Here is a 27,436-nt window from a genome sequence, read left to right on the forward strand (position 1 = left end):
GCAACTGCTTTGCTTAATTCATTTTTTAGAATTCCCATTGTTATCCATACAGTAATCTGTGTCAAAAACGATCACCATCAAAACATACAGGTTATTTTTGCCCTTTGAAAAATGTATCCTACCCTTAACATTGCACTTTTATCAGATTATATAGGTAATTAACATATTGTTATTCAGGAGAAGTGTGTATGAGATTCCTAAAAACTCCTAAGAGATTCTAACTTCTTTCAGTGTTTCTTAAACACTCTTTGCTATTTTTCCACACAGTTTTACATAAAGCAAGTTTAGTCATGTAATGCCAGTGTGTAATCTGTCTTTGGATAGGGATTTTATGCCTGAAAACAATGATTAGGAAAGCAGGCACTTAGGAAATACATGTAGCACAGAAAACTTTGTCAGTTGGCTAAATCTGGCTGATGGTCTATTTTCCAGTTCTTCAGAATCATCAGTACCACAGACAAGTTGTTTCATTAATTTATTTTGCTATTGCTCAAAAGAGGAAACCATCTTGTCCCAGAAGGTATGACGGCAGTCTCTCAGGTTATGTTGCCTACCATTAAAATGGCTAAAGTGACTTTAAACATATATCTAGTCACGGCACCATCTTTTTAACCACTTGCAAACTGCAAACATCAGCTACAGTAACAGAGTTTCAGATTTTTGATAACTATGAACAAAAGAAAGCTGAAGGATTATAGGGGTTATAGGGTGACAGTGCGAAACCCATAGTGAGCATTTTATACGTCATTTGAATCTGCATTTTAAGTAAAAAACTTAGCAGTCAATGGCATAACAACATAAAGACCTTGGTCTTACCCTTTGTTTTCAAGTCGTTTAATACCTTTGATTCCACGGGCAGTATATCACTCACTAGTTTTATCTCAATATTTCGGGATGCCAGTTCGAGCAATTTTTCAAAAAGACGCTGACCCTGGGAAGAACATTGAAGGAAAGCAGCTGTTGTAAGACACAGAAGTGTTCAAACAACATATGCATGTTAAAACAAAAACTTATTGTACAACAGCTGCGTAAATATGTTCCTAGATATGGTTACATCTACCCTAAAGGTTAGCAACTCAAACAACTTTTTATTGGAGAAATACTGTTTTGAAGGTCAAATTTCTTCCTTTTCCCAGATTGTACAATACAATTGATGACAGGTGACATGCAGAGAATGAAGCGTCCAGGTTTTTTACGCTGCATAAACATATTTTTATATTAACTTTCTTCTAAACAATTACATTCTGTTAAATCGGGATAAAAAGTGGAAGGAAAAGAGTTTATTATACGCATTCTGTATGGAATGATTTTTTGTAAGCGGTTCTAACCACAGTACGATGCCTTTTCAAGTTATTGTATGCTCATCTTTAGATGAGCTATACGAGGAAAGAAAACAACGATCTACATGTATTTCATATGGCCTTCCTTTTTATACTGTTGTAACTTTACTATTTAAGGCCTATTTCTAACACAGAACTAAAAAGAGAATCTCATACTGAAATGGTTACATGTTAAAACAGAAATCAAGATATTTGTTTCACATGAAAAATAAAATTTTGAATCACAGCATTTTTCCACATCCAAGAAACAAAGAAAAAGTAGATCTTCTGATTGCATAGTAAATGTTAAATTTTTAGATTCAGTATTTCAACTTAAAGAAAAGTGCTTAGTTAGAAGCATCTAGCTACACTATGTCAAGAACAAAATACCGAGTATACCACTACTGTGCTGTGTTACTACAACCACGGTTAGAGCCCATTTCCCTGATGCCCTTCTATTTTACTACAGCAGAGACCAGTTACAATTAGCAGTAGAATACACAAAAACTTTGGATTTAACCAGGTGACAAAGTGCCTGCCCTACCGACACAGCTCACTTTAGATTCAATATAATACTGGCCCCAAGGTAAAGCTAAAACAAAAAAAGCAACAGTCATATCAACTTTCAAACAAACAGGTAGTCCCTTCAACCCAAACCATTCTATGATTCTATGGTTCTAAGATAAAGCTTTCTATGTTAGACAATTATCTTTGCAAGCTTTTACTCTGAAAATCTTAAAAGGATGTTTCTATTCAAAAAAAATGGCCAATGCAAAAGCAGTTTGGGATGATGAAATCTGATGTAGCATGGACTAACAAAACCTCAGGCAGAAGACCTCCTCCCACATCCCACTCAGAAGCAGCAGACAGTGGAAAGCCACCCTGTAATTGCCTGCATAGATGGACACTTTGACCTTTGCAGGGTGTTAAGCATTAAGCAGTCACAGAAAGTAGCTCTTCACTTGTCTATGGTACAGATCTGTTTTTTAATATCCACTTATTTTGAATATATGTGGCAAAATAAGAATACTCAGCCTCCTAAAAACTAGCTTTCTCAAAATTACAAAGCAGTCAAAGGCTGCAATTGAAACACAAAACTACTGTTTCTGTTTTACTTTTGTAACACATGCCTGCTTGCTGGCTCAAACCCGCTGCATAGCTCCCTGCTCACCCCAGGGCTCACAGGAACTTAGTAGTCAACAAGATACTGCTATAACAAAAGCATTGGACAATAGCTAAAAGAACAGGAAAACAAAAACATGCTTTGCATGAAGGTCCAAATGCTTCTTATACTCAGATTGAGCATGTTTTGAGGTGACTAGGTAGTTTTATATGTAAAAAATAACACCCATGGTTTAACTCATATTCATAAGCCCTCACTGAATTGCTGTGCAAGTCAAGGAGTCTTTCCCTCACATTCATCATGGAGCTAAAAGGATCCTTAATTTTCACATCAATGGTTCTGTTTTGGGTTTGTTTTTCTTTTGTTTGTTTTTTTTTTTTTTTTAAGGAGAAGAGAGGCAGATGTTACCAGAGGTAAGAATTAATGAGTTAATAGCGTGGAGGGGATGGATGCTGCATACAGTTATGGAGCAACTCCATCGTGATCCTGGGGGAGCAGAGGGGTGCTGACCAGTATTCCTGGGTGCCCTATCTCCTTCAGGAGGATCTCTCCTGCAATTGCTGTGGACTGGCACTGCTAGACTCTACCCAAATTTGGGACGAGCAACCACTGTGCTGTTGTCTGCTAAGTTCCCAGGCCATGTCTTGCCCCGTCCCCCAGGTCCCTTAGGGTGACAGGCTCCTGACATGCCAGAGCTCAGGCAACTGTCATCCCAACTTCTTCTGGGTTCACCAAATGGAGACGTCACCAGTTTTGATTTTCATTAGTTTTACCTTTGCAAAAAGCGAGCAGAGAAAATTAAGGACTAAAAAGGTTTGCATGACATTAATTAAATATATATATATGTAGAAATTGCTTCTCAGAAAGGTTCTATGTATTGATTTAATTTACCAGGTGGAAAGACAAACAGAGGCACAGTGTTCTTGTTTGGGTTATCTGTAAAAACTGATTTTGACTAGAGCATTGTAGAAAGCCCTGGCATACAAAAGTAAACATGGAAAAAACATTAATAAATTTAATGCAAAGTGATTCACATTATCAATAAGAATTAACACATTAACAGTTCTGCTAAAGAAATGCTTAGAAAGATAATGTCTAAAGCTGCTAAAATAAATTGTTTCAAGAGATAGTTCTTTCCTTCCCCCCGCCCCAGGAAGTTATTTTTGGACATTATTGTCACTTCACTTCTACCTGCACAAGATTTTATTACATATGATTTACAAAAGTTTTGACAAATAAGCCTGGACTTTCTGTATTAATTTGAGTTTGGACAAAAAAGAACATGGCAGCATTTCCTGAGTTTTACCTGATCTTAGTATGCCCTGATGTGACCAGCATAGTACCTCTGATGGAATGCCTGGCTGTATTTTACAGGTCATGCTGCCAGCTGAACAGTCCGTCCTGTGGGTGAATAGATTGCTTGGAGTGCGGCGCTGCATTCCCATCAATACATCCTCTCTAAAAATACCTCTCTTTTCCCATCAGGGACATTATAAGCTATGCATCTATAATAGCCTTTTTTTCCAATTGTGTTGCTAATTGGCAAAACCTCAAATTGATAAAACATTTAAAGCTTCCCAAAGAGTGATGGTTAAGACCAGGAGTGCACTCACCACAAATACGTGTGTTTATACAGGTATACAAAAACCACTACCCAGTGACAGAACTGGAAAGAATTCCTTTTGTCTCATCTCTTGCTGAATCATCCCTCAGCAGGCATTCATAGACTCACCAAGGTTTAGTCTAGACTCTCTAAACTTAAACTATGAAAAATTCATAACTCGTTTTTAAAAATGTGTATGTACTATAGTAAAGTAGGGTACTAGAAATTCTTCCTTCATTGTTGAAGAACCTGGCCTTCTTCCCCATTAATATTAATCTGAAACTCAGTTTCTATACTCTGACATGTTTACTTGTAATTTTACTCTTTTGTTGTATGAAAAGAAGAAAAACACAGGACAGAAGGTCTGAAGAGTTTTGTCACTGCTGTCAGCACATTTGAAATGCTTTTGTTGAATACAAACCCTCACGCTGTCATTCAGACCACATTCCTCTTGTGAGACAATACCAGGCTGTGGTGCAACTACGTGACAGTGATCAGAATTGTTTCTATATACTCAACTCGTTAGGACTGTGAAACAGTAGCAGCCAAGTGCTATGAAACAGCAAAGTGCTATCTTATACCATATCTGCATTTTAACAAACAATACCGCTAGAAGTCTGCCTATCCCGATAAAATACCCTCTCTTACACTTCACAGGACTGTTTCAAAAAAACCTACTCAAAGTGACAAAATAGGATGCAAAAAGTATTTATCACATGAATAAACTGACATTCTCATGGTAGCTTTGAACTACCATACATCTGAAACATCAATCCCAACTGTACCTGCCACAGTCACCTGGTCAATTTAAAAAAAAAAAAAAAAAAAAAGTTATCATTGCCAAAAGGCCCTGAAATTGCCCCCAAAGCAATTTCTTCACAGTCGTTAGGCAGACTGATTCTAGTCTGGCTGATTTCCCTTGCCTGCTGTTGTCTTTATCAACATGCATTCCTCATTAAAAATAAAATAGAGGAGATATGAACATGAAAATGATGTATTTATGGAATTACTCTAAAATTGAATTGTGCTCTTCAATGACTTAGATTCCTACAGTTTATACAATGCTTAGCTTTTCTTTCTGCAGAAATAAAACTGGTTACTTCCAGAATTTTCTTCAGGATTTCTTCTATATAATTCTACTAATATTTAAAAATGTTGTCCTATGATCAAGCCTCTGGGTACATGTATAAAACATCACTAAAAATCATAAAATGTTGACAGAAACCAAGAGAGCAAATGAATAAAGAACTCCTAACTTTAATTTCTGCTATTTAACGGAGAACAGAGAAACTCAAATGCTCTCCTCGAATTCTTCCAACAAAACAGCTAATGAAAAGGGAGGGAATGTGCTTTCATTTTATAAATGCTCCTTTTTAAATTTCTTCTCTATGCCTCAGTCTGTACCAGCTGCATCAGGGAAATGCCACCACCTGAAGGGGAGAGATATTTGTGTAAAGATGAGCTTACAAAAAAGGAATACATTGCAATCTCTATAGCTGATTGTAGCCGATTTCTGCTGGTAGCTGTTAGGTTTGGAGATGTGCTCCTCTTTGTACTTATTTGCATTTTAAAATAATTTTCAAGGAAAGGTACTTAAGCTCCAGCACTAACATTTGTTCTACCAAACAAATCACTTCAGATCCTTGGGTAATGCATGTCTGAGTGACGCACGACTCATCGTCAGAGATTCATTACGAAGCTGGACAGCTGGCTTACAAGAGAGGTATTATCAGATGGAGTGGGAAACTTCTCCCATCAAGCCATTTGGGAGCTGCACAATAGGTAGGTAAACAGAGATAAAGTTGGAACTACCTGTTTTTTTGTGTGATCATTGCAAAAATCAGATGTAGATCTACCCGTTGATCATCTTATGGTCAACCAAACAGTCCTCAAGGGAAAACTGTGCCATACTCATGGCAATACCAATAAGCCACCATGGCATTAACTCTTTTTTGTAAAACATAAAATGAAATCTGTGAGGAAGGACTTGCTGGAATTATAAAAAGTCACTCAAAGTTTCTAAACATGAGATGAGCCAGAGGAAATGAATCGTGAAAACCATGAAATTGACGTGATCCCTCTCTCTTCACTGCAAATGAATTAAAAGCAATCCTCAAAAATTGTGTTTCCATTGTCCTTTGATATCTCTAAACATCGGATTGCCACAGGAGGAGTCACACTTTCACATTTCGCAAAAAATCTCAAAGCCTCTACATGACCTCTACCCTGCTATCTTGAAATGCAAGGATGACAACACATAGTCACCAAAACACATGGTTTTCTTCTGAATGAAAAAAGCAGGTGTAGAAAGCCTTCTCAGTATTTTGTCAAACAAATGTTTGTTTACTTGACTGCCTAAGCTGTGGAAGCACACGAAACACTGTAGCATCATGTGTTTGCATTTGGAGACTCCAATTTAGCAAGACTCAGGAACTCAGATGGGTAAGCACAGCAGTTGTGACTTGGACAGCTCAGTCAGCAACAACCGTTTATTTCGATTTGTAACAACAAAACACGGACAGGCAACTATCAAGGACACTAGGTAACATACCCACCAACAAAAATGAAGAAAAATACAGCAGGAAGTTCTGCAATTTTGTATATGGACATGTATACACACAAATATATATGTGTATGTCTGATATACATTTGGACAAAATGAACAATATGTATACATTTGATTGATACATTATATTGGGCATATATATATATGCATGTGCAGAAATTGTAGAATTTCATTCTGTATTTTTTTTCAATACATATATTGGACATACATGTGTGCATATGTATGTATACATGTGTGTATGTAACTACATAAACACATATACAGAGAACGTAGCTAAACCTTGTAAGGTTTATCAATCTAGCCTACTCAGCTTTTCTCCTTCAAAAATCCACTGTTGAAGTGTTCTTGTACAGGACCTTGCTTTGCAATATGATTTGAGTATTCATAAAATCAAAATTGCTAGTTATAGAGCATGATGTGGGTCCTATGGAAAATGGTTATGTCCTTAGTTTCTGATAAAATAAGAATCATTCAAGGAACAACTAGAATTTACATACTAAGCACCATACTACCTGGAAGTTTTACGTTCTACGTCTTTACCTTTCATAATGCTTCTGCTATTTTGGGGCAAATTTCCCTGAACTCAAACCGTAAAGACTTGGGGACATTCAACTTATACTTCAGGAAAATTACTAGATTACAATTGTTGAAGCTCCTCTGAAATTTCACTTCCGTTTTACAAGTGGAGAAATCAGATGTAACAATACAAGTTTTCTACTCTCCCTTTCACACACTAAGCTTTGTGTAGATTCTCTGGAGCAGCGATTTGCTCCTCTTGGCAATTTCTTTAGCAATTAGGCTGGCCAATAACAGTGTAGTGTTTTAGGATGAATAGACAAGCTCGACAGAAAGATCTATCAGCTGTTCAGCCCACACTGCTGTACAAATGAGGAAATGACTGGAATATTAATTGCCTTTAAACAGAAGTAATTACTCATTTTTGTAAGACTACTAGCAGGCAGAAATAGATAACTAGAATAGAGTATTATGAAAAATGTTTCATTTTTCTGGCTTTAACAGTGCATTTGAGGATGAAAGAGCAAATCTATTTCTTCCTTTCCCTGCTCTGACGTTCAGCAATATCTACAGTTTTTACTTTGCATGAGAATATGGAACAGTGAATGGATTTGATGCTTAACTACTGAAATCCCAATTTCCAGTTTGCTAATTTTGTCCTCTGTTTGGGATTTGTTAGGCTCTGCTGGTTTTGAAGCAAAATACATGTTAAATTTTTTCAGACAAAACATTTTTAAAAGATTCATGCACATACCAACTCATGCATATCCTAAAAACATCTACAGCACCATCTCTTTGAATTCATTTGCTTGAATGACAGAACATGGGTTTGAAGTTTCTTAGGCCATAAATTTAAATAAAGCTTAGTTGCATAATTATGTTTTGAAAAATCTCAATATTTTGATACTCAATAGGTTTATTCACAAACTGTATTCCAATATTTATAAGCATTCTAAAAGGAAGAGTCTGCACTACATTTTCCATTTGGCTGCTCACCTGAGATTTTCACTCTTTTAAATAAACACGCAGCAGATTTATTCTGAAGAAAAGTTAATGCATGCCATTCAACCAGGCTATAGCCTTTTTCAAGAGAGGTAGAATCCACTTCATGACTTGAAAACACAGGCTATTTGCAGCACCATCTTTAGCTGCTCTGAATCCCAGTCTTTGTCTATCATCTACCAAAAGGCACCTTTTTTACTACACAGCATCAACACAACTAGAGAGGAAAGTGAAGAGTTTGTGACATAGTATAATGGAGTTGGTTTATTACAGTTACCCGGCTGTCATTCTAACCCCATTTCATGTCAGCTGAATGGCTTCTTTCAGCAAAGAATCCATTTGGTGGAAAAGAGCAGATACTCTCAGCCTATCAATTCTTTGATATCTTAGTCTCACAACTGATACTAAGTGGAAATCTGCCCTTACCGTGTTTCTAAGAGGACTGCTCTCAAAAATAAAGTGTTCGTTGGCACAGCGCCATTGTAATGCGTGTCTGTCTCATTCACTATGATTTATGATTTTTCCTATTGCTCTTAATTGCAGGAGTCTTGAACACCACTCTCTCCCAAGATTCATTTTGAAAAAGCATGAGAAATTATCTAATATTACAGTGTTCTTTATAAGTGTAATTCTATCCATCTATTTGGCTGCAGAATTTATCAACATATTTGCTCTTTTGCTTCATCAGTTGCACCAAAGAGAAAATAAGCATATAGATTTATGGATATTCCCAAATTATGGATGTGTTAATATAGGTACAATTTTGCAGTTTTCTTAAGATTACACAATGATATCCTTTCCTAAGATGGAAGTGATATGAATATGTATTGGATGTGTCACCTATGTCCAAGCATGCCACCACTCTCTGAAAAGTATTGTATTGACAGGAAAATCCTCATATGAAAATGATTTTTTAGATTATTCAAACAAATATGTCTGCTACAGGGAAGGGTTGTAGTTCTAAAAAATGAATAGTGAAACAACGAGAACAGATTCTTAAAGTCCCACCCAATTGTTAGGCTAGAACATACCTGGCATGCTGATGGATGACTGTGATTGAGGTCCCACTGGGAAGATACTATGTCAACAGACTTTTCAGCCATATTAAGCAAATTCATCCAGCCTTGGAAAAGAGACAAATGGGATGGTGCACTGTCTGAATAGTTGATCCCTTCAGGAATATTTTCCACAAGAGCAACCCTGAGAATAGATAAGGAAAAAATAACCACTTAAAAAAAGCACTTTTCTTTATTAAAAAGTTCCAAATTGTAAAGAATGTCAGATTTTGGGCCTGTGGTTCAACATCTGCTCCCAGAGGCTCTCAGCAGTGTGCCACCCTGTAACTTGCTCTGAAGTTGCTGACTGTCATCTTGCACACTTCCCAAAAAAAATAAAATGTAGAAATGACCTACTGTTAATGCGGCAAAGCCAATGAAGCTTTCGAAGCTCTGCAAAATTAGCTTAAACATGGAAAAGCTTACTTCTTATAACACAGTAAGTGGAAATCGGTCCTTAGATGAGGATGGGAAGAATGAAACTATCTCTTCTTGCTTTACCACTCTCATCTTTGCATTTAATTTCTTCTTCTCTCTAAGCAATGTGGCAAGATCTATACTCCCTGGCATTCTCTTAGGTCTGCTTTTACAGCTGACATTTTATTACATTGCAGTCTCCATATATGAATCTTCCCTTTCCAACTGCTCTAAGCTACCTAATTTTTCTGCTTTCATTTACCTGTGTAAGTCTCTAACTGGGATCTAGTGGTTAAGAAAAGAATTATGCCCTTTTAATTTCCTGTTCTTTTTGGAAAGCTCCTTGATCTTGTTGTCTATATTATTCAAAATGCTCGCAAATTACATTCCATACATTCACACGGATCCAAGAAGCTAAACAAACATTGTAATAAACTGACAGTTCAAAATATGCTCCCCTGCTTCAGGGAAATGATGTATTTCATTCAGCATACTGTCTCACTGCTAGAATTCCTTAAATTGCAGCAGGTAAAGCTCCTCTACACTCAATAGAGGAACCTTAAAAATAAACACAGGTCAAGCAAGTTTCCAAATTCTGTCTTTGAGTAAACAGATGAAATTTTCAACTTATCCAAGTAGCAATTCTGTAAGGGCACCCAACATCAGTATGATTTTACTATGAATCATACAAACCAGATTTAGGAAAGCTGTAGAAGAGACTTGGCGAATACTCCTTTTCCTTATATCCAAGTACACCAAGTATTTCCAGACTGTTTCAGTACTTAATAACATTAATTATCAACTCCAGCAATATGAATATAATTCGTAAACTGTTTTTGAAGTAAATCATTAATACAAACATCTAGTGTAAAAGAGAATTGCACACTTTTTGACTGTTAGAAAAACAGATTAGTGCAGTATACTCTATTAATTCTGTTCATCTTGCAGGGTCACATGGAAACTTTTACAGCTATTTCAGAATATCAAGCATGTTTGTGAAGTTAACCCTTTAAAAGGCTGAAGATTAGTACTCTTTAATAGTATGAAGAAAACCCAGCAAGAATTGTGATAAAGAAAACCTGTGGTAATTATCACATTCTTATTCTCCTGGCCTGCCAAAAAATCCCCTCCAAAGCCAAAAAAGTTGCAGCTCCTCCTTCTATTAAACATTCAAGTATGTTCTCTTATTCCCTAAAATCTGTCAAACAATATATATATCACTGAGCTACAATTGCTGATTATATTCTCCACAACATACTTTGAACACATCATTCTGTTGATTAACATTAAACTGCATTACAGTAACAGAGTTGTAACACCAGTAAATTAACTGTAAAAGGTTAAAAACACAACCTGATTTTTTAATGTTTTCAAAGTATACTTTATTCTAGAACATTCTACCTACCTTGTTTTCAAACTTTTCAAAATAACTAGTCACCTAAAAATTTAATGTCCTTATTAGTCTATTAGCAATGCCATACTTTTTAAAAGAAACACTTTAACACTCAAGGTTTTGGACTTATTTCTCCTGCTTCTAATCCTGCTTCAAAATTTAATAAAACTTTTGTTAGATCTCTTGAAAGCCTGGTTAGTTCTTTTTCAATAGTTAACACTACTAATCATATTTTGGTTCTTAGCAATGTCCATGTCCCCAGAGCTGTTCTATGGAGACCTGTAGGATGGCCACCTTCAAAGAGTAAGAAACCGAACCACAGAAGATAAAATGATCTCTACAAGGACATAAAAAAACATCCCAACAATCCAGTGGCAAAGATGAGAAATGAACTCTTGTCTTTCTGGCCTCTTCCGTCCACTACCCAATCACATGTAGATACATGAGAGAGTGATTTTTAATACTCTCCAAAGACATTCTTCATATCAAATGAATATTCAAAAATTAATCTAATCAAATGTGGTTCTGATTTAGCTAAAATTTAAAAGTGCACATCACTCCCTTAACACAAGATGTGACCAACATCACAATATTGCCTGACATACACAGTGTTTTCCAGTTGAACCTGTGCAAATGAATATACAGGAGCCCATAAAATAACTGGTAGGATTGAATCTGTCACAGTCACTTCCAGTAGGTTCTAGTGGTCTTTCCCATGAGCTGTATTGAATGGCTGTCCCACTGGAAAGCATAAGCTTAACTTCCACTCTTTCTGTCTCTGTCTTTGGAAAGTTGAAAGCTGCCACAGAGTCACAAAAGGGCTGAAATTATCTGGAGATTATGTAGCTCAACCATCCTTGTCAAAGCAGGGTCCGTAACAGCAGGTTGTTCAGGACATTGTCCACTCAGGTTTTGAATATCTCCAATATCTCCAAGTCCGAGAAGCTTAACATACTATATTTGAGATTAGGGCCTTGACCCAGCCAAACAGGTACATGGCTATTTCTGATGCACTGACTTCACGTTTTTTAGGTCTGAAGTAGAGGAAAATGCTATATCTTTATATTATAAACTCAGATTTCAGAAGTCGCTGGAAGCTATACCTTAAAGTGTAACGCAGGAAGAGCTGCAATGTGGGTCACTGCTCTACAGATACATTTGGGTACAGATACCATCAAGATACACAAAAAAGTTGGGGTCTTCTTCCTGTTCCACAGCTTAAAACCATTTTTATTCAAAGAAAGTAGCAAAGCAAATTTGCTGGGCAAAAGGAAATTAATCTCCTTAACAGGGCCCTTATTAGGAGAAGGTGCTTCTTGGTAAGGAAGTTTGTCCTGACTGTTGGGCTGAACTTGCTCTTCACTAGAGATCAGCTCCCAGTTTTTCTATGACTACCGTTCAGAAGGCTACAGCACTAGCACTAAATAAGGAATGTGACTACACAGCTCCTGCTATTTTATAATTTGGGTTTGATTATGTAATAGAAGCCAAAAGTATTCCAGTTAGCGAAATTGTTATTCAGAACAGATATTATCTGTTAATGTATTTCCTAGTATTTTGTTTAACCACATACTAAGTACTTCGTGTTCTTTAGCAGATAAAGACATTTCATCTAGCTAGTGCACTAGTTAGTGTTGTTTTCAGAGTTTAGACTTCCCTTTAATAATAAACTGATTCTGCCAGAAACTCCCAATATATTCCCCTACCCACTTAAAAACTCAACACCAAGCTCAGAAATTAAAAAAAAAAAAGTCAACCACCAAGTTTTTAACTAAGTGATTTTTGCATTCATAATCTTCCTTTTTCTTTTGGCACAACAGCAAAGTTCCAGTGCTTAGTCAAGAAAAGTTTTGTTAAGCCTTCTATGCAAAAGTTTGAGCTTGCAAGCTCCAATTCCATCAATAAAAGCTAAATTTAGCTCTCATTTTTGTTCCAATTTGACCCACAAAGAAGTTTTTAAAATATGGTATAACAAAAACTCCCAGAAGTAAAGGTCACTCACAGACCTTGAGGAAGATCCGACATGGTGACATAATTTATTCTGCAAAACCGGCATATTAACCGAGCAAAACAGAACAAATGTAGCATGGTGATTAAAACAGACTTCTCTTATGCTCAAAATCATTAGTAGATACCTCACACCTGTTGGATGAGATGTCCTTCCCTTCCCCAATTTCCTGGTGCTCTAAGTATTTCATCTGAATTATGTCAGCATAGGCTAACATCTTCAGTCATATAGCTGAGTATTCTCAAACCTACCTCGCACAGACTGAGAAACATGAAAGTAATGTTACACAATTTCTGTGAAGTTAGAAAGACAAGGGTCAGAGCTGAGATTCAAGCTCCTTTAAGCTAACAGAAACGTGGTAAGCAGTATAGTGCTATTTAATGCCTACCAAAGAACAGACCTTGACCTCAATAACAAGACTCTTCTGAACTCAGCTACATGTCTTGCGTTTAGCAATTCCAAGTGAATTCTGTCCCAGGCTAAGAATTCTTCTTCATCTTCGACAGTCCTTGGGTTAGAAAGTGAGAAGGTTTGTTTCTGATCTCACACCATTTTTTTTCCTCTGAAGGAAAGAGAGATACTTTTAATTTGCCATCTGGGTTAATTAGAGTAGAAAGGGGGCTAGGGTAGTGAAAATAGGCACAGGCTATAATATGTCTGTCTTTTGAATAAACTTGGGGTTATTCACAAAAATTTATAGCTCTGTCTGTTGAAAAGTTTAGCTGTAATGACTACACAAGTATAAAAGGAAAGTTCTTTTGATAGTTCAAACTTCACTTCATATTAAAATGATAAGCTGTAGAACATTATTCACTCCAGTTTGTCTCAATCCAAAGTCATACACTAAAGAAAATCCAGGCCATACACACTTGAGTATCTCTACAACATCTGAATTTACTCACTAATAAAGGCAAAAAATGTGATAAGAAAACACTGCAATGATTTGTATGAGACAATAAAGAAATGAAAGATGAGTGAAAGCTATCTTTGTCATAAGGCTGCTGTATTTCAGACAACAGAGAGAATGAAAGAACAAAAGAAGACTGGGAAAGGTGCATAAGTCCTGCTCCTACACCAGGGTCCTAGTTAAAGATACCCTCTTATGACCCCTCTCTCTCTCTTAATCCAGAAGCCCTGGGACCACCAACCCCTGTCCTGAAGGAGCACAGCTCCTCACAGAGTTCCAGCTCCTTCTTTGTTATATCCCCAATCTTAATATCCATTCAAAACCTACCATCTTTCTCAGATCACTGTTTTCAGTTGAGGCTTTCACCATGTCACCTTCAAGCCCTCCACTTCCTTCTGCATCATATCACTCCTACCACTCTTCTCCCTCAGATCTACTCATTAGCTGCCATGCTGGCCCAGACCATCTTCTCTTTAGCTCCTGAACAGAACCACAGCTCCAGCTCTTGTGTCTGAAGGGGATTAAGAAATATCCTTCTAGACAGGTATAATGACTATTTCAAAGCATGTTGAACAAACTCTATTTTCTGGATTCAGAGAAGTGTCCTAAAAAAAAAGAGAAAGTACAGCACAATTTATCAATATATTTGGATATTCCCTTTACAGTCAGTGGTAAGGATCTGGAAGATCAAGCACTACAACTCTACTTGAGATCAGCCTCTAAAGCACAAAGGTATGCAGTGTATTTGGATAATTACATGGTATATCCAGTAAAGAAAAATCAAACTGTGCATTATATATAATATTTACCCTGTAGTTAATTACATCTAATTTTTCCAGTATAAGAAGTTACAAAATCTGCTAGCTATCACATATTTATGCTGTTGATTTCAATCTTAAATAACATGTTTGACCGATCAAAGTAAATTCGTGACAGAAGACAAATTAAAAGTGAAATGGAGAGCAGGTAAGATTGAATTTAAAATGGACTGTGAACTCAAAGTTAGTCCTCAAAAGCACCTAGATTATTAGCATCTAACTGAGAATATCACAAGCCCTATAACACTCCTCTAACGCTGACCGTCTCAGCTGGTGAGGCACATGTATGTGCATTTGCACACGTGTGTGTGCACCTGAGCATATGCACACTGCAAAAGCTCTTTTGCTGACATTTACTTGACTGCTTTTTGAATTTTAGTCATGAACACTTTGATCTCCAGAGACAAAATCTTGGGATGCCGAATGCTTAATTTAAGACTATGCTTTGAATTAGATCTGCAGTTAATGCAGATAAGTTCAGACTTATGGTATTAAATATATTTTTCTGTAGACATGCAGTGTTGGGCTCCAGGTACAGAGCTTTATCCGAACATTTCTGAGTATGTGATAGAGCAGACTACTGTGATGATTAAACTGAAAAGCTGCTCTCAATGCCTTCCTGACGAATATGTATTTTCAACATGATTCCATGCACTCAATTATAAAACACTGCAGTGGGCATATCAACACTTGTTATTTTAAGAAATCAAACTGTGCTGGAATTTTAGAGACACATAGAGTTAAGCCTCTGTTCATCCCTTGACTGTCTTTATATTCAGAATCTGGTAACCAGTTATGAGATATAAGAGTAAAAACGTAACAGCCTGTTGTACAGGAAGTTCAACTAGATTGTCTAAAGCAGATTTCCTAACTTCCCTGTCCCTGGACATCTGAATTGCAACCTAGTGGGACTGAAGGGGAGTGGTTTAACAGGGTTGATAGTGTGCATGTAATTGGGACTACTAGACTGTTTTGTTGGAACATATAATGAAATAGAGCTATGGCTACAGGGTGCAGCAAAGCAGTGTTCCTTATAGACGTCCTGCCTCAAGCCAAGGAGGCACGTATTGGTCCTGGGCTTCTGCTCTTCATCAGAGTAGCCAGCCAGTGACTCTCCAGTCACACTGATCGCCCAGGCCAGTGTGGATGCCACCAGGGCACCCTGACACAAAAAAGGGCCACAGCATTTACACGACAAATGCAAGACATGCAGATAATTTGCTAGAGCTGATTAAGGTGTCCTGCACCTACTGCAAACAGTTTGACAGATCTCCTGAACAGTGGCCTAAGTTCTGTAAGTATCATCTGTGACCGGACTCAGAAGACACAGGCCCCTTAAAACAAGCAAGTGGCCTGATCCTATTTAACATGCAGCTGCAGGAGGTGGCTGTGGCAGAAGAGTGGGAATAAACAGCCCTGCCAACTTCAAGTGTTCACTGAACTCCAGCCTTAAGCACTTCAGCTGATGCCTAAAATTAGAAGTTTCCTTTCAGCTTTCCCCTTCTATGGCTGCCCCTTCTTTGCACTTAGTCTCCTTTCGATTTTTTTTGTCAGTCCACAAAAGCAACTGAAGTATGCTAACTATACACCAACACATATTTGAACTCCTCAGCACTTAGGCCTTTTAATATTTTCCATAATCAACTTGGAGATCACTTTGTTGTTGCTATTCCCACATAATTGCTTTTGTGCCCACTCATCATGATGTCTACAAGCCAAATATAGCGTGCAGACATGCACAATGCATCTGTCAGGCTTGGCAGATTTTACATGCCAGATTCTTGGTTGGTACAATATAAAAAATAAGAATTTGAGTTGGCAGTTATTTGGCAGTTCTGTCAGTGGAACAATATTATTTTTTTTACCATTTGAAGATTAGACTCAATTCTCTGCGCCTATAGAAAAAATAACTAGAAGCACTCCAGGAATATCCTCTTCTCTTTGGACTGCCCCATGGATTGAAACGTAAAGAAAACATTATTGATGGTATGTTCTTTCTGAAGATGCTAGTATGAGAGGGAGAAAATAAAATCCTACAGTTTCAACTTCCTTCAAGGATGAGCAACACGGTATTTGTGTTGTAACATACCATAGAAACATAAGCTTCAATGAAGGACTCGCTATACTAGTTATCTAAGGTCTAAACCTGTGAATGATTTCTAGTTAAAACTTATTTTAGGTGATAAAATGAAATTTACACAGTTGAATTTCAGATGCAACTTTCAGTTCTCAAATACAAAACTGCATCCAAAGGAGGGAAAGAATTGACCAGATGTATCACAATGTCACTTCAGCCTACTGGGGACAATATTTCCCCTCTGCCAACACAAGTCTGAACCTTAATCACAAATTCAATCTAGCCTGCCATAACCATTGTAATACTGGAACTAAGATATCATTCATATAAAGTGTCAAATGAAAAAGGAGCACAGACGTGAGAAGGAAAGAAAAAGACAAGAAAGAATAAATAGCAAACATTAAAGATCTCCATTTGTTTGTACTGACCTGACTGATATTTGCCTCAGTTCAAAAAAACATAGAAATAAAGTGCAACTTAGCATTGAGCTTGTAAGTAGCCTTATTGATTTTCTTAGGACTTCTCATATGCTTGATGTAGATTTAGACATTTCCTTGAATTATGCAGGTCAGTCCAGCTCAATACTGATCTTTACCTTTCATGATTACATATCCAGGTTTATATTAAAATAATCTTTATCAACATGTAGAAGATGATTTAGCATCATTAAGACTCAATAACAAATCCCTCAGAAAAGATTAAAAAAAAAATTAGGATGCAATTGAAGGAAAAGACAAAATATACGTAAAGACCATCCTGGAATAAAAATAACGTGTGGTTTTGGTTCAGGTGCTTTGCTTTTGGTTTCTAGCTCTGTTATGTTAAGCTTGAACCACAACATTAGCACACCTGTTGGAATTACCTAGCTAACTTAGATTTTTTTTTTTTAAATTATTTCAAAAGCAAATTAATGTAACTGATTATTAAACTCCAGTCATAAGTAAGCAAAATAAAGCTGAGAACTAGCAATCGCTAACAAGTATTATCAGCTGAGACCCTGAAATCTCTCTCTACCAAGTAGAATTAACATCATGTGAATGCAGTGGACCAAAGAAATCTTTAATTTACTCAATTGACTGTCATTTTTAAGAACAGATAGAACGTGAGGTTTGGTCCTCTAGACTTCGACCTAGCATTTTTCTGCAATTTAGCAAAGAAGATATTTCACAGGTGCTGGACATATAAACCTAATTCTTCCAGAATTAAATATAAACATTGAGTGTAAACAAAATGAAAACATTTTACTGTAACCTTCTGCTTCACAGTCCCACAATAAAGCCTAGTATAGTTACAATTCCTAATTTCTCAGAAAAATTTATCCTCTTTTTTTATACCTTCTGCAACCATTTATATACACATAGACTAAACAGATACGATTCTAGTATGTCAGAACAGATACATGTTTTACGGAATAATTATAAATGTCTCATGATTTCTGATTGGGACAAGAAGCTTACCAATACCAGCTAAGGACAAATACCGTATCAAGCTGAGAAGCCAAGCCATCAAACAGGAAATGAGCGTACAAACATTTAATCAAGGCAAGTGTAAAAACATATTAAAATTAAGATCTATGTGATAGAGGTCTTATATTACTCTTAATCTCAATTTTGTATATGAATTTGGTCCATGAGGAGAAAAGAACCCAACTTAATAACAAGAATTAACAGTAGATTAAGTACAGACTTTATTTAATAAAGCTGGTTTGACCATAAAATCAATACAGTATCACAGTGAAAAATCCTACGCTTTATAGTCCCAGCTTTCCCATCTTCATCCATGACAAGCAGTGCCTTATTCCACAAGGAAGTAATTATTTGCTAGAGGGAAGAGCTGCAATGGTGACACTCTTGAGTTTTCAAGAGACAGAATGAAGTTTTGTTTTAGGAAACATTTAAGTGTTTTATTTAATCATATTACTTCAGGTGAAATTTTGCAAGAACTGATGAGCACCAGATCATCAGTATCTAAATCCAGCCTGTATCAGCAGCTCTTGCAGTTCTCCTATGCTGCCTAAATAGCAATCAGAATTGAAACATACCACATCTTTCATACTAACTTAAAAGTTCAGCACTCAGATAAATACATCTACTATTCAACGTAATGCAAAAATCTGCCTGGATTGTTTGATAGGGCCACTAGAGATGTCAAAAAGACATTAGTTGAAACAAATCAGCACAGCAGTCATCTGACTCTCTCCACATTCTGATGAGAGCTTACCTTTCAAAATTCATAATCAATAGAAACAGCATCATACTCCACGTTTCTAGACTCTTGCAATTCTTTGCTTGCTGTAAGAACTTTGATTTAAATGCTTTTTTAATGGGATAATTCCTGTATTTTGATAAGAAACAAATTTCTTATGGTTCAAGTAAATCTTACTTCATTGAACAATCACTTGTTTGAAATACTCAAAAAATGTTCTGAAATGCAGCACTGAGGCACTTCTACGTCAAAGAAAGCAACAGTATCTCTAGACACTAATCATCATTCATTTCAGAGTACACCATAGCTGAATTTCACATACAAGAAGGCACAAGAACACAGAGGTCAAATGTTGCAGTGTTCTGCTCACGGCTGTCTTTACGCACGACAGATATAAGCCTTGGGGATATATGTGAAATCTATTTAATGGACACAGACTAAGAATGGAAATTGCCATCTGTTCCTTGCATATATTTATGTTTTCTTTAAGAGAGTTTCATTAGGCAATTGTTAGCGTATGACAAGTCATGACAAGAAGCTCTAAAATTTGGCTGTGACATGCCTCTGTCTTCGTCGTGTCTAACTTCCTTTTAGACTGTGATTTCACCACAGTGTTTAAAGACAAGGGAGGGAAAACAGCCTGCATTGTGATCTTACTAAAAATATACATCAAGGAAGAGGGATGCCATATCAATGTTTGCATGCGGCTGAAATTTATTTGGAGTCACAACAGCACATCTGCTCTGCCAAGCTTCAGGTAGCATAACAAGTTTCTCTCATCAAAACTTCTCTCTGACTACCACAACTTCATTCTTTATATCCCTTATTTCTCATCATTGCCCTCCCTCATTTTTTTTTCCCCCAGATGCTCAGGCATTCATTCCAGGTCATTGTGGAGCACTTTGTGACCGGGAACAAAGAGAATTTCTCTCACAGTTACCCTTCATTTTGATGATATTTTATACAATGAAACTTAAACTTTGCTGGTAAGTGCTCAAAATGCATAATTTTGAATGAACTGTTCATTCTTGGGAGATTTTCTTTCTGCTCACTCTTGAGAAAAGAAATGCTAGGAAGAAGCCAGAGAGTGGAGTCAGTACAGTCCTTTTGTGGGGATCATTAGGCTTTCTGAACACAATAGGTTGACTCCTATATTTTTTCCTGGGCAATCTCTGCATCAGAACATCTTGCGCCATCTTCCCCCCTTCCCCCCCCCCCCATTTTTTGCTCCAGTTGTTCTCGAACTCTTCCATTCCCTTGGCTTCTCCTCCCCTTGCCTTCCCCTTCTGTGTATTATATCCTAGATGACCTCTTTTGCTTTTGTTTTGCTCCTTCTAATTAGTCTGTTACTCATTAAATCTCCTCCAAACGTCTTCATTGGCAGAACACACAGTGTTGTTATTAAATCTACAAGACAACAGTCCTGTGCATTCTGTCCTGTTCTTCCACCATACCTGATTTGTCTAGGTAGACTGAAAGCTCTTCATTAGTGGGACTCCTTATTACCCTAACAGTAATGACAAACACAGTGGAATCCATTTTTGCTAAATTCCTAGAAATTACTGCATTAGGATGTAGCAGCATGAGGTTCTGAAAATCTCCACTGACAGTATACAGTATTCAGGGACAGACTTTTAAGTACTGCTGCCTAAATTGTCACTTTATGTCAGAGGCATGAAGCAAGTCTAAATTGGCTTATTGTTTTGGGTGGGTTATTTTGTTGTTGTTGATGATGTGCTGGGGTTTTTTTTGTGCTTTTGTTGTTATATTTGTTGGTTTTTTTTGTTTGCTTGTTTTTAAGGGGGGTTTATTGATATCTTGGCAGCTTCCCAATAACAAGAAGCCTAGCAGTAACAACTAAGACTTCTAATTTCTAATGGTAATTCTTTGAAAGTATGCTGCAGCTTACCTTTATCTGCAGTAAACAGAAAAACAGACATATTCATTAAAAATGTGGTTACCCCACCTGCAGGTAACTTACATGGTGACACAGTAAGTCACGGACAGCGTGGAGGAACTTAAGTAGAACTTCCGAACTCAAATAGAAAAGGTTTCCTAGTGATCAAGTTCCTGCTACTTCAGGCAATGTTTCATATGCTTTTATTCTTAAATTATCCAGATGAGGAAAAGATATTAGAACAAGGAAGGGCTTTTACCACCTCTTGTCATACTGGAATATTTTTTATGTTGCTGCTTTCATAGGCAGAAACCTGCTTCATGTGATATCCTTTTACCTGCTCTATCCTTTATCCTCAGTAACCCGTGTCCCACCCTGGAATTTCTCTCTTCTGTGATATTTTTATGGAAAACAATAATTTTCCTTATTAGCTTTCACCCTGCACAGCCAAGTGCCTTTAGTGTCTTTTTTATTAAATAGACTCTTCATTCCTTGAACCTTTTCCTACTCAGCATGAGTTCAACCTTCTTGATTATTGATGGTGTGTTACACATAATATTCCAAAGTAAAATTTATCAATGCCTTTCAAAATGGCATTAATACTTCCTTTGCACTTCCGGTTACGTCTTGCCTGATGTAAATAGTATTGCATCTATCTCTGAGCAATTCTATCTTTTTTTATTACAGTTTCCCATAGGAATTGCTTCCCTTAAACAGTACAAAGATAGAAAATCTAGTTAAATTACAGCTGTACTACTGCCTAGGAGTGACTAAAATCAAACTGTTAACCAAAATGGTATGTATATCCCCATGAGAAATCAAAAGACGTATTTAAGATCCATTATAAACTCTCAAATTTGAAAAAGAGTTTTCCCATTCTCGGTCTGAGGAAAGGGTGGTTTTGGGTCACTTATATTTATTTTCTGATCATATATTTTCATATAGATCATATATTTTCTAGTGCAAATTTAATTTTAATCATGTCTGTGGGAAAATATATGTTTAGGAGGCTCTACAGTCAGCTGTTACTTTATTGACACATTTAAGTCAGAAAACTGTCTAAAACAGACCTTTGTCATTCCCTGCTTTTGCATGACTGCTGTAATTCATGAAGTTCAAAGAGTAAAACAAAGTAAAAAAATACCAAGACTAAAGAAACAGACCAGTTAAAAGCCAGACGACTGCTGAAATGTGTAACACACATAAGAAAAATCTTACAACTCTCTTCTCAAACTGTAAGCAACATGTTCCAACAAAACAGCCTACAGCTGAAGAAGCTTTAATGCTCTCAAAGCTGCTTCTGAAGATGTTTTATTTTCAACTAATCCAAGAACAGACTAACCACAGAACCTGAGAAGTGATAAGCTCCCATGAAGCATGAAACATGAGAAACATTGTGAAACAGAGAAGACAAAAATAAGGTAAAAATACAGAAAATCTGCAAAGAGCAATTTTGAGGCACTGAGTTCCTAATAAGAAATTGTATCATGATTGGGATCTGCAGGGAAAAAAATTGAAGACATTCTACTGAAAGACCCAGCATTAACTCTTAGCAAAGATATCTAGTATTATATCTAAGATTGTCAGAATGAAGAATCACCTATGCCATACTGAATCCGAGGGAAGGCAGACACCCCTCTGACAAGTGGACATAAAAAGTTCATGTAACTATAAGGAAGGACACCACTGCAGAAGGGAGTAAGGACCTCCTATTGGCATTCCATCAAACAAAACAGCAGACAGTGTCCTAAAATAATTCAGGTTAGAAGGCACCCCTGGAGGTCATCTAGTCTAACATTCTGCTCAAAACAGGTCTACTTAAGACAGGGTTGTTCAGCACTTTATCTGGTAAAATGTTGAATATCTCCAAGAATGGAGATTACACAATCCTCTCTGAGTGCCTGTTTTGATATTTGGCCACTCACACAAAGGAGGAAAAAAAACCCCCACAACCTCTATACTTTATTGGAATTTCCTGTGCTGCAATTTGTATCTGTTGCGTCTTGTTCTGTCACTGTGTACCCTCAAGAAGACTCTGGTTCTGCTGTCTCTGTAACCACCCATTAGGTGGTTGTAGACAGCACCAAGAAGCCTCCTCCTCTTCTCCAGGGTAAACAGGTGTCTCAGCCTCTCTGCTTGTACTTCGTGCACTCAAGTCCCCTAACCATTCTAGTGACCGTTCACTAGATCTGCTCTAGTCTGTCAGTATCTTTCTGGTATTGGAGGACCAAAGACTGGACGCAGTACTCCAAATATAGTCTCACAGGTGCTGAACAGACAGGAAGAATCATTTCTCTCGCCCTGCTGGCTACACTCTTGCTGATAAAGCCCAGTATGCAGTTGCCCTCCTCTGACTCTTATTCAGGCTTGTTGTCTACCAAGAACCCCAAATCCTTTTCTGGAAAGCTGCCTTCTAAGCATATGCACAGGGTTATTCCAATCCAAGCGGGAGATTTCACATTTGCTCACATGGAATTGGTGACCACAACTCTGAGCCCAACAGAACAGCTGCTATTCCATCCAGTTCATTCTCTTCTCTGACAAAATATCAATGATACTAACAAAAGCATGAGCTGAGGCAAACAGAAGAAACAGCTTCTCAGTAAGTTAATAGTGCAAAAGGTTTCACATCTTTATATAAGTGAGATCAGCGTTGTCTAATTATGTGTTGCTACCTCACAACACATATGGTCAGTCCCAACAACTTTTCAAGATTATTTTGCCATTTACAACAAGAGGATTTGACAACTACCATCCTTGAAGAGATGTGCTGGTTGCACACACTATCTCTGAATAGGTGACCAAAGCACAGTGCCATTATCTTTACATCAGTACCACACAACATGAAAGTTCTTTAAAAGCAACAAGAAAATTGATGTAAAGGAAAAACAAAATAATTTAGGAATAAAGATTCTATGACAAAGGCCAGTGATATTTTACATCAATTTCAAATGAACATCAACCTGAGAAATCTGATAAAGATTTTCATTTAATCCTAGTCTATTAAAAGTCAGACATTCTATGTCAATAATAAAGTGAAAAGTCCTGCCCTAGTACACAGGCTCCTCCAGTTCTTCATTCTCTGTGCTTGCTTTTCATCTGCAAAGGAATGATTTTTGCACTTAGCAGTATTCAGTAATTTCTGTAACTCCGGAGAAGATCAAGAAGACAAGATCACTTCTTGTCCTCTATGAGATTACCCAATTCTTTTGCAGAATTACCAGGTTGTTCCTAACATTGCAATATTTCCCAAACTAGTTTTTGAATACAAAATACACTAATTAAAATATTAAATGGTATTGATGTTGAGGATCACTGATTCTTGAAAAACACTGCTGTACTCTCCCTGTCCACAATTCTGGCAATTTCTCATTCACCAAATAGTTTGCTCAGACTGATAAAGAGTAGATCCACTGCCATACCTTGTTAAAGTAGTCAGTTACCTTATCACTGCAAATATATTAGTCTAATACAACCTATCAGCTCATCACTGGAAGTACATTAGTCTGCTATAACCTATCTTTTACAAAATTAAGGGAAATTTTTATCCCTCTTTCCAACACCTCTATGCTAAAACATTATATAACACTGATGTCAAATTTACAGGCTGGGATTTTTTAAAATATATATATAACTTACAAACACTACCTGGGAAAATATAAAACTTCAAGCAATCTATCCCAAAGAGACCAGGCTTTTATCAGAACAGATGAAAAGAATTTTACTTGACTTAATCATACATTATAATGAGTAAATAAAAAAAAAACAGCAACAAAGCAAAAACTGCTATACATATGGGATGTGAAAAAGTCACTTGCTACAGTAAATGAGATATATGGAAATTAGTAATTAAACTATTATAGAACAAAAACAACTGTAAAACAAGAAAGGTAGATACATAAAAACAAAAGTAAACTTACTTCAAAGAAACTTCAATAGGAACAGTAACTAGTACATTTGTGGCTGGAAATCGCTACATGAAAATAGGTTCAAGCACAGAGAAACACAAAATGTTAATTTATACAAAAAATTTCTTAATTTATACAAAGTGATTGGATATGAAGCCATTTTGTCTTGATCCAAAAAAAAAAAAAAAGAAAAGAAAAAATGTTTATTGGTTACTCATTACTCAGGCTATTCCTTTTTCCTATGAAAAAACTCAAAATTAATTAATTTTCCCATCTCCAGTATTTTCTGGACCTATAATTTCTCAGTTAACATAACTAAAGGTAAGTTAATCGAGGCTTCCTGCAATACCTATATAAGCTAAGCTACCATGTTCTTTTCTTTTGTTTCTAATACTTACCATAAACTATGTCCTATAGCATTTTATGGTAAATAATTTACCCAGGCTTACTAAAAGAATAAGGATTGACAGATCTACACTGCTGAAATTTCATTTTCCCACTGTAGGATAGAAAAATCTGATGAAAACTCAGCAATATTTTGAGACAGAGATTGTTTTGGTCCATGCCAATCTTCTCAGGAGTTCCATCCACTCTAGCAGAATTCATCTGGTGGCTATTTTAGAGATATAATGAAAGATTATTACATCTAACTTTCTTACAAGTTCAAGAGAAAGTTCTTGAAGGTACAGATTGCGTCATCTCATGTTTTTGTGCAACATCTAACACATCCTGGACAACAACATATTACAGACCATATCAGGACTATGTAAAAATAGACAGATGCAAGAACAGATAAAATCAATAGGCTACAACTGAATTAATTTTTTGTTCCTAACCCTTACTAGTAGAAACACCTGGACCTTCAACAAATAACCTACAATTCAAAGCAGATTCCCCCCACCTTATCACACAATCTTTCAAAACCCCTTCTCCGGTCTACCATTACAGAAAGAGGAAGATGTTTTGAAAAGAGTATTTTGATCTGAAGAGTTCACATTTCCTCTGTTTCCAACACCAGACAAACCTCAAGGATGAGAAGGAGTGGAAGAGTTTGTTTCTGTGAACTAGTACTTTAGTTATAACTGATAACAAATGTTTTAAAAAAAAATCTCTCCTGAAGGAAGAATTTCTGCAACCTATTTCTCTTTAATTAAACTATGCATGTCAACTGAGATGTTACAGCAGGACAAAAGTCTTCAAGCATGTCTCTGTCTCTTGGCCCCAGTGATTCCCAATAAGTAATAGAAGCAATTGATGAGCTGCACGTCATCTTCAAAACAAAGTCCCCATTACTGATGCTCCTAAGACAGAAATGGGGACAAAGCTACAGAGAACAAGAGACTCTGAAAAGGTTTATATTAATGGTGATCGGAAAGGGAAAGGCAGTAACAAAATATCAGCTCTTTATTTGTTCACTGGCAAGCAAAAGCTTCTCACAAAACTGAAGAATTTCCTCATGCCCTTTCAGGTGCAAGCCAATTATCTATGCAAGCTGTATACTTCCATGGAACCCCACATGTCCCCCAACTGAGGAGGCAGATGGTGGATTGTGGTGAAGCAAAACAAATTAAACACTGGCCTCCCTAAAGTAAGTAACAAAATTCCTGACAGTTCACCTGGAACAGAATTTAGCACTAACTTAGTAACTTTAACATCCAACAAAACTTATACGTAAGGCATTCTATAATAGTTCATTTCTCAAACCCATTAACTTTCTGTTTGATCTCATTAATACTCAACTTTAGTTAATTCTAGCCCAGCAATTTTTTGTACCTTGTGAGCTTATGCATATAAAAAAGAACAAATAATTAGTATGTAGAAGAATCACAAATGTTTTCATTTGCAAGGAATGAAAATTGCAAGTGAACATTTTTGACAGTCAAGTTTAAATGGTTATTGATGATCAAAAGTATTGCAGAAAAAAGCCATTCAGGGCTGTTTAATTAAACTGCCATAGGGCCAGGATCCACTGGGATTACCCTCATCAGTGGGCACACACACACAATTTTTTTAAAATATCACAGGTTTTCTCTTTACACAGTTGCTCATTGTATGGGGCCTATGAACTTTGCATTATTTCCTGCCCACAGTTTTCACAGACAGCACAAAACACACCACAACACACATACCTGGCCATGTCCCTGATATAGTGATTAAGATGCTCTTCTGAAAGGGAAGATGCAAAAAAAAAAAAGCTTACAGCTCAGCTCTTCTGCTTTCCTTCTACTGCTCACTCTACAAAGGCAGGCACCAACCTCCTTGCCTGGCATGGTTATGAGCTCAGTGGCATGAGCTCTGCTTGGTTCAGTCTGAGCAGATCTCCCAGATCTGTAATCACCCAGAGCGACATTTTAATTGTGAATCTCAAGTTTGCTGAGGGATGAGATGGGGAACTCTGCTAAAAAGGCAGCAGTGTTAGCAATGCAGAGTAAGAAAAACCTTGCCTGTTTGGGGTGGATTTTTTCATTGCAGTAATTTTTTAATTCTCAATATTTTTTCAAAAAATTATATTAATGGACTATTTTCTGCACTTTAACTTCCAGTTTCTGCCTAACTTGCATTTCAGTACATAAGGTCCAGTTTGGAATATCTACACGATTTTTCGAAGGAGGCCATTTCTGG

At 36.8% G+C, this 27,436-nt stretch overlaps 1 protein-coding gene across 1 annotated transcript in view; it reads right to left on the reverse strand.

Moving 5' to 3' along the window:
• PLD5 (phospholipase D family member 5) overlaps positions 1-27,436 on the reverse strand; it is a 191,482-nt gene that overhangs the window by 62,691 nt on the left and 101,355 nt on the right. Inside the window, exons 3-4 of the mRNA XM_009981153.2 lie at positions 9,161-9,329; positions 817-931 (exon numbers count right to left, since the gene is read on the reverse strand). Of these exons, the coding sequence (XP_009979455.1) occupies positions 817-931; positions 9,161-9,329 (284 nt within the window). The remainder of the gene's footprint in view (positions 1-816; positions 932-9,160; positions 9,330-27,436) is intronic.

This window comes from Tauraco erythrolophus, chromosome 2 (assembly GCF_009769465.1).
Source record: "Tauraco erythrolophus isolate bTauEry1 chromosome 2, bTauEry1.pri, whole genome shotgun sequence".
Lineage (NCBI taxonomy): Eukaryota > Metazoa > Chordata > Aves > Musophagiformes > Musophagidae > Tauraco > Tauraco erythrolophus.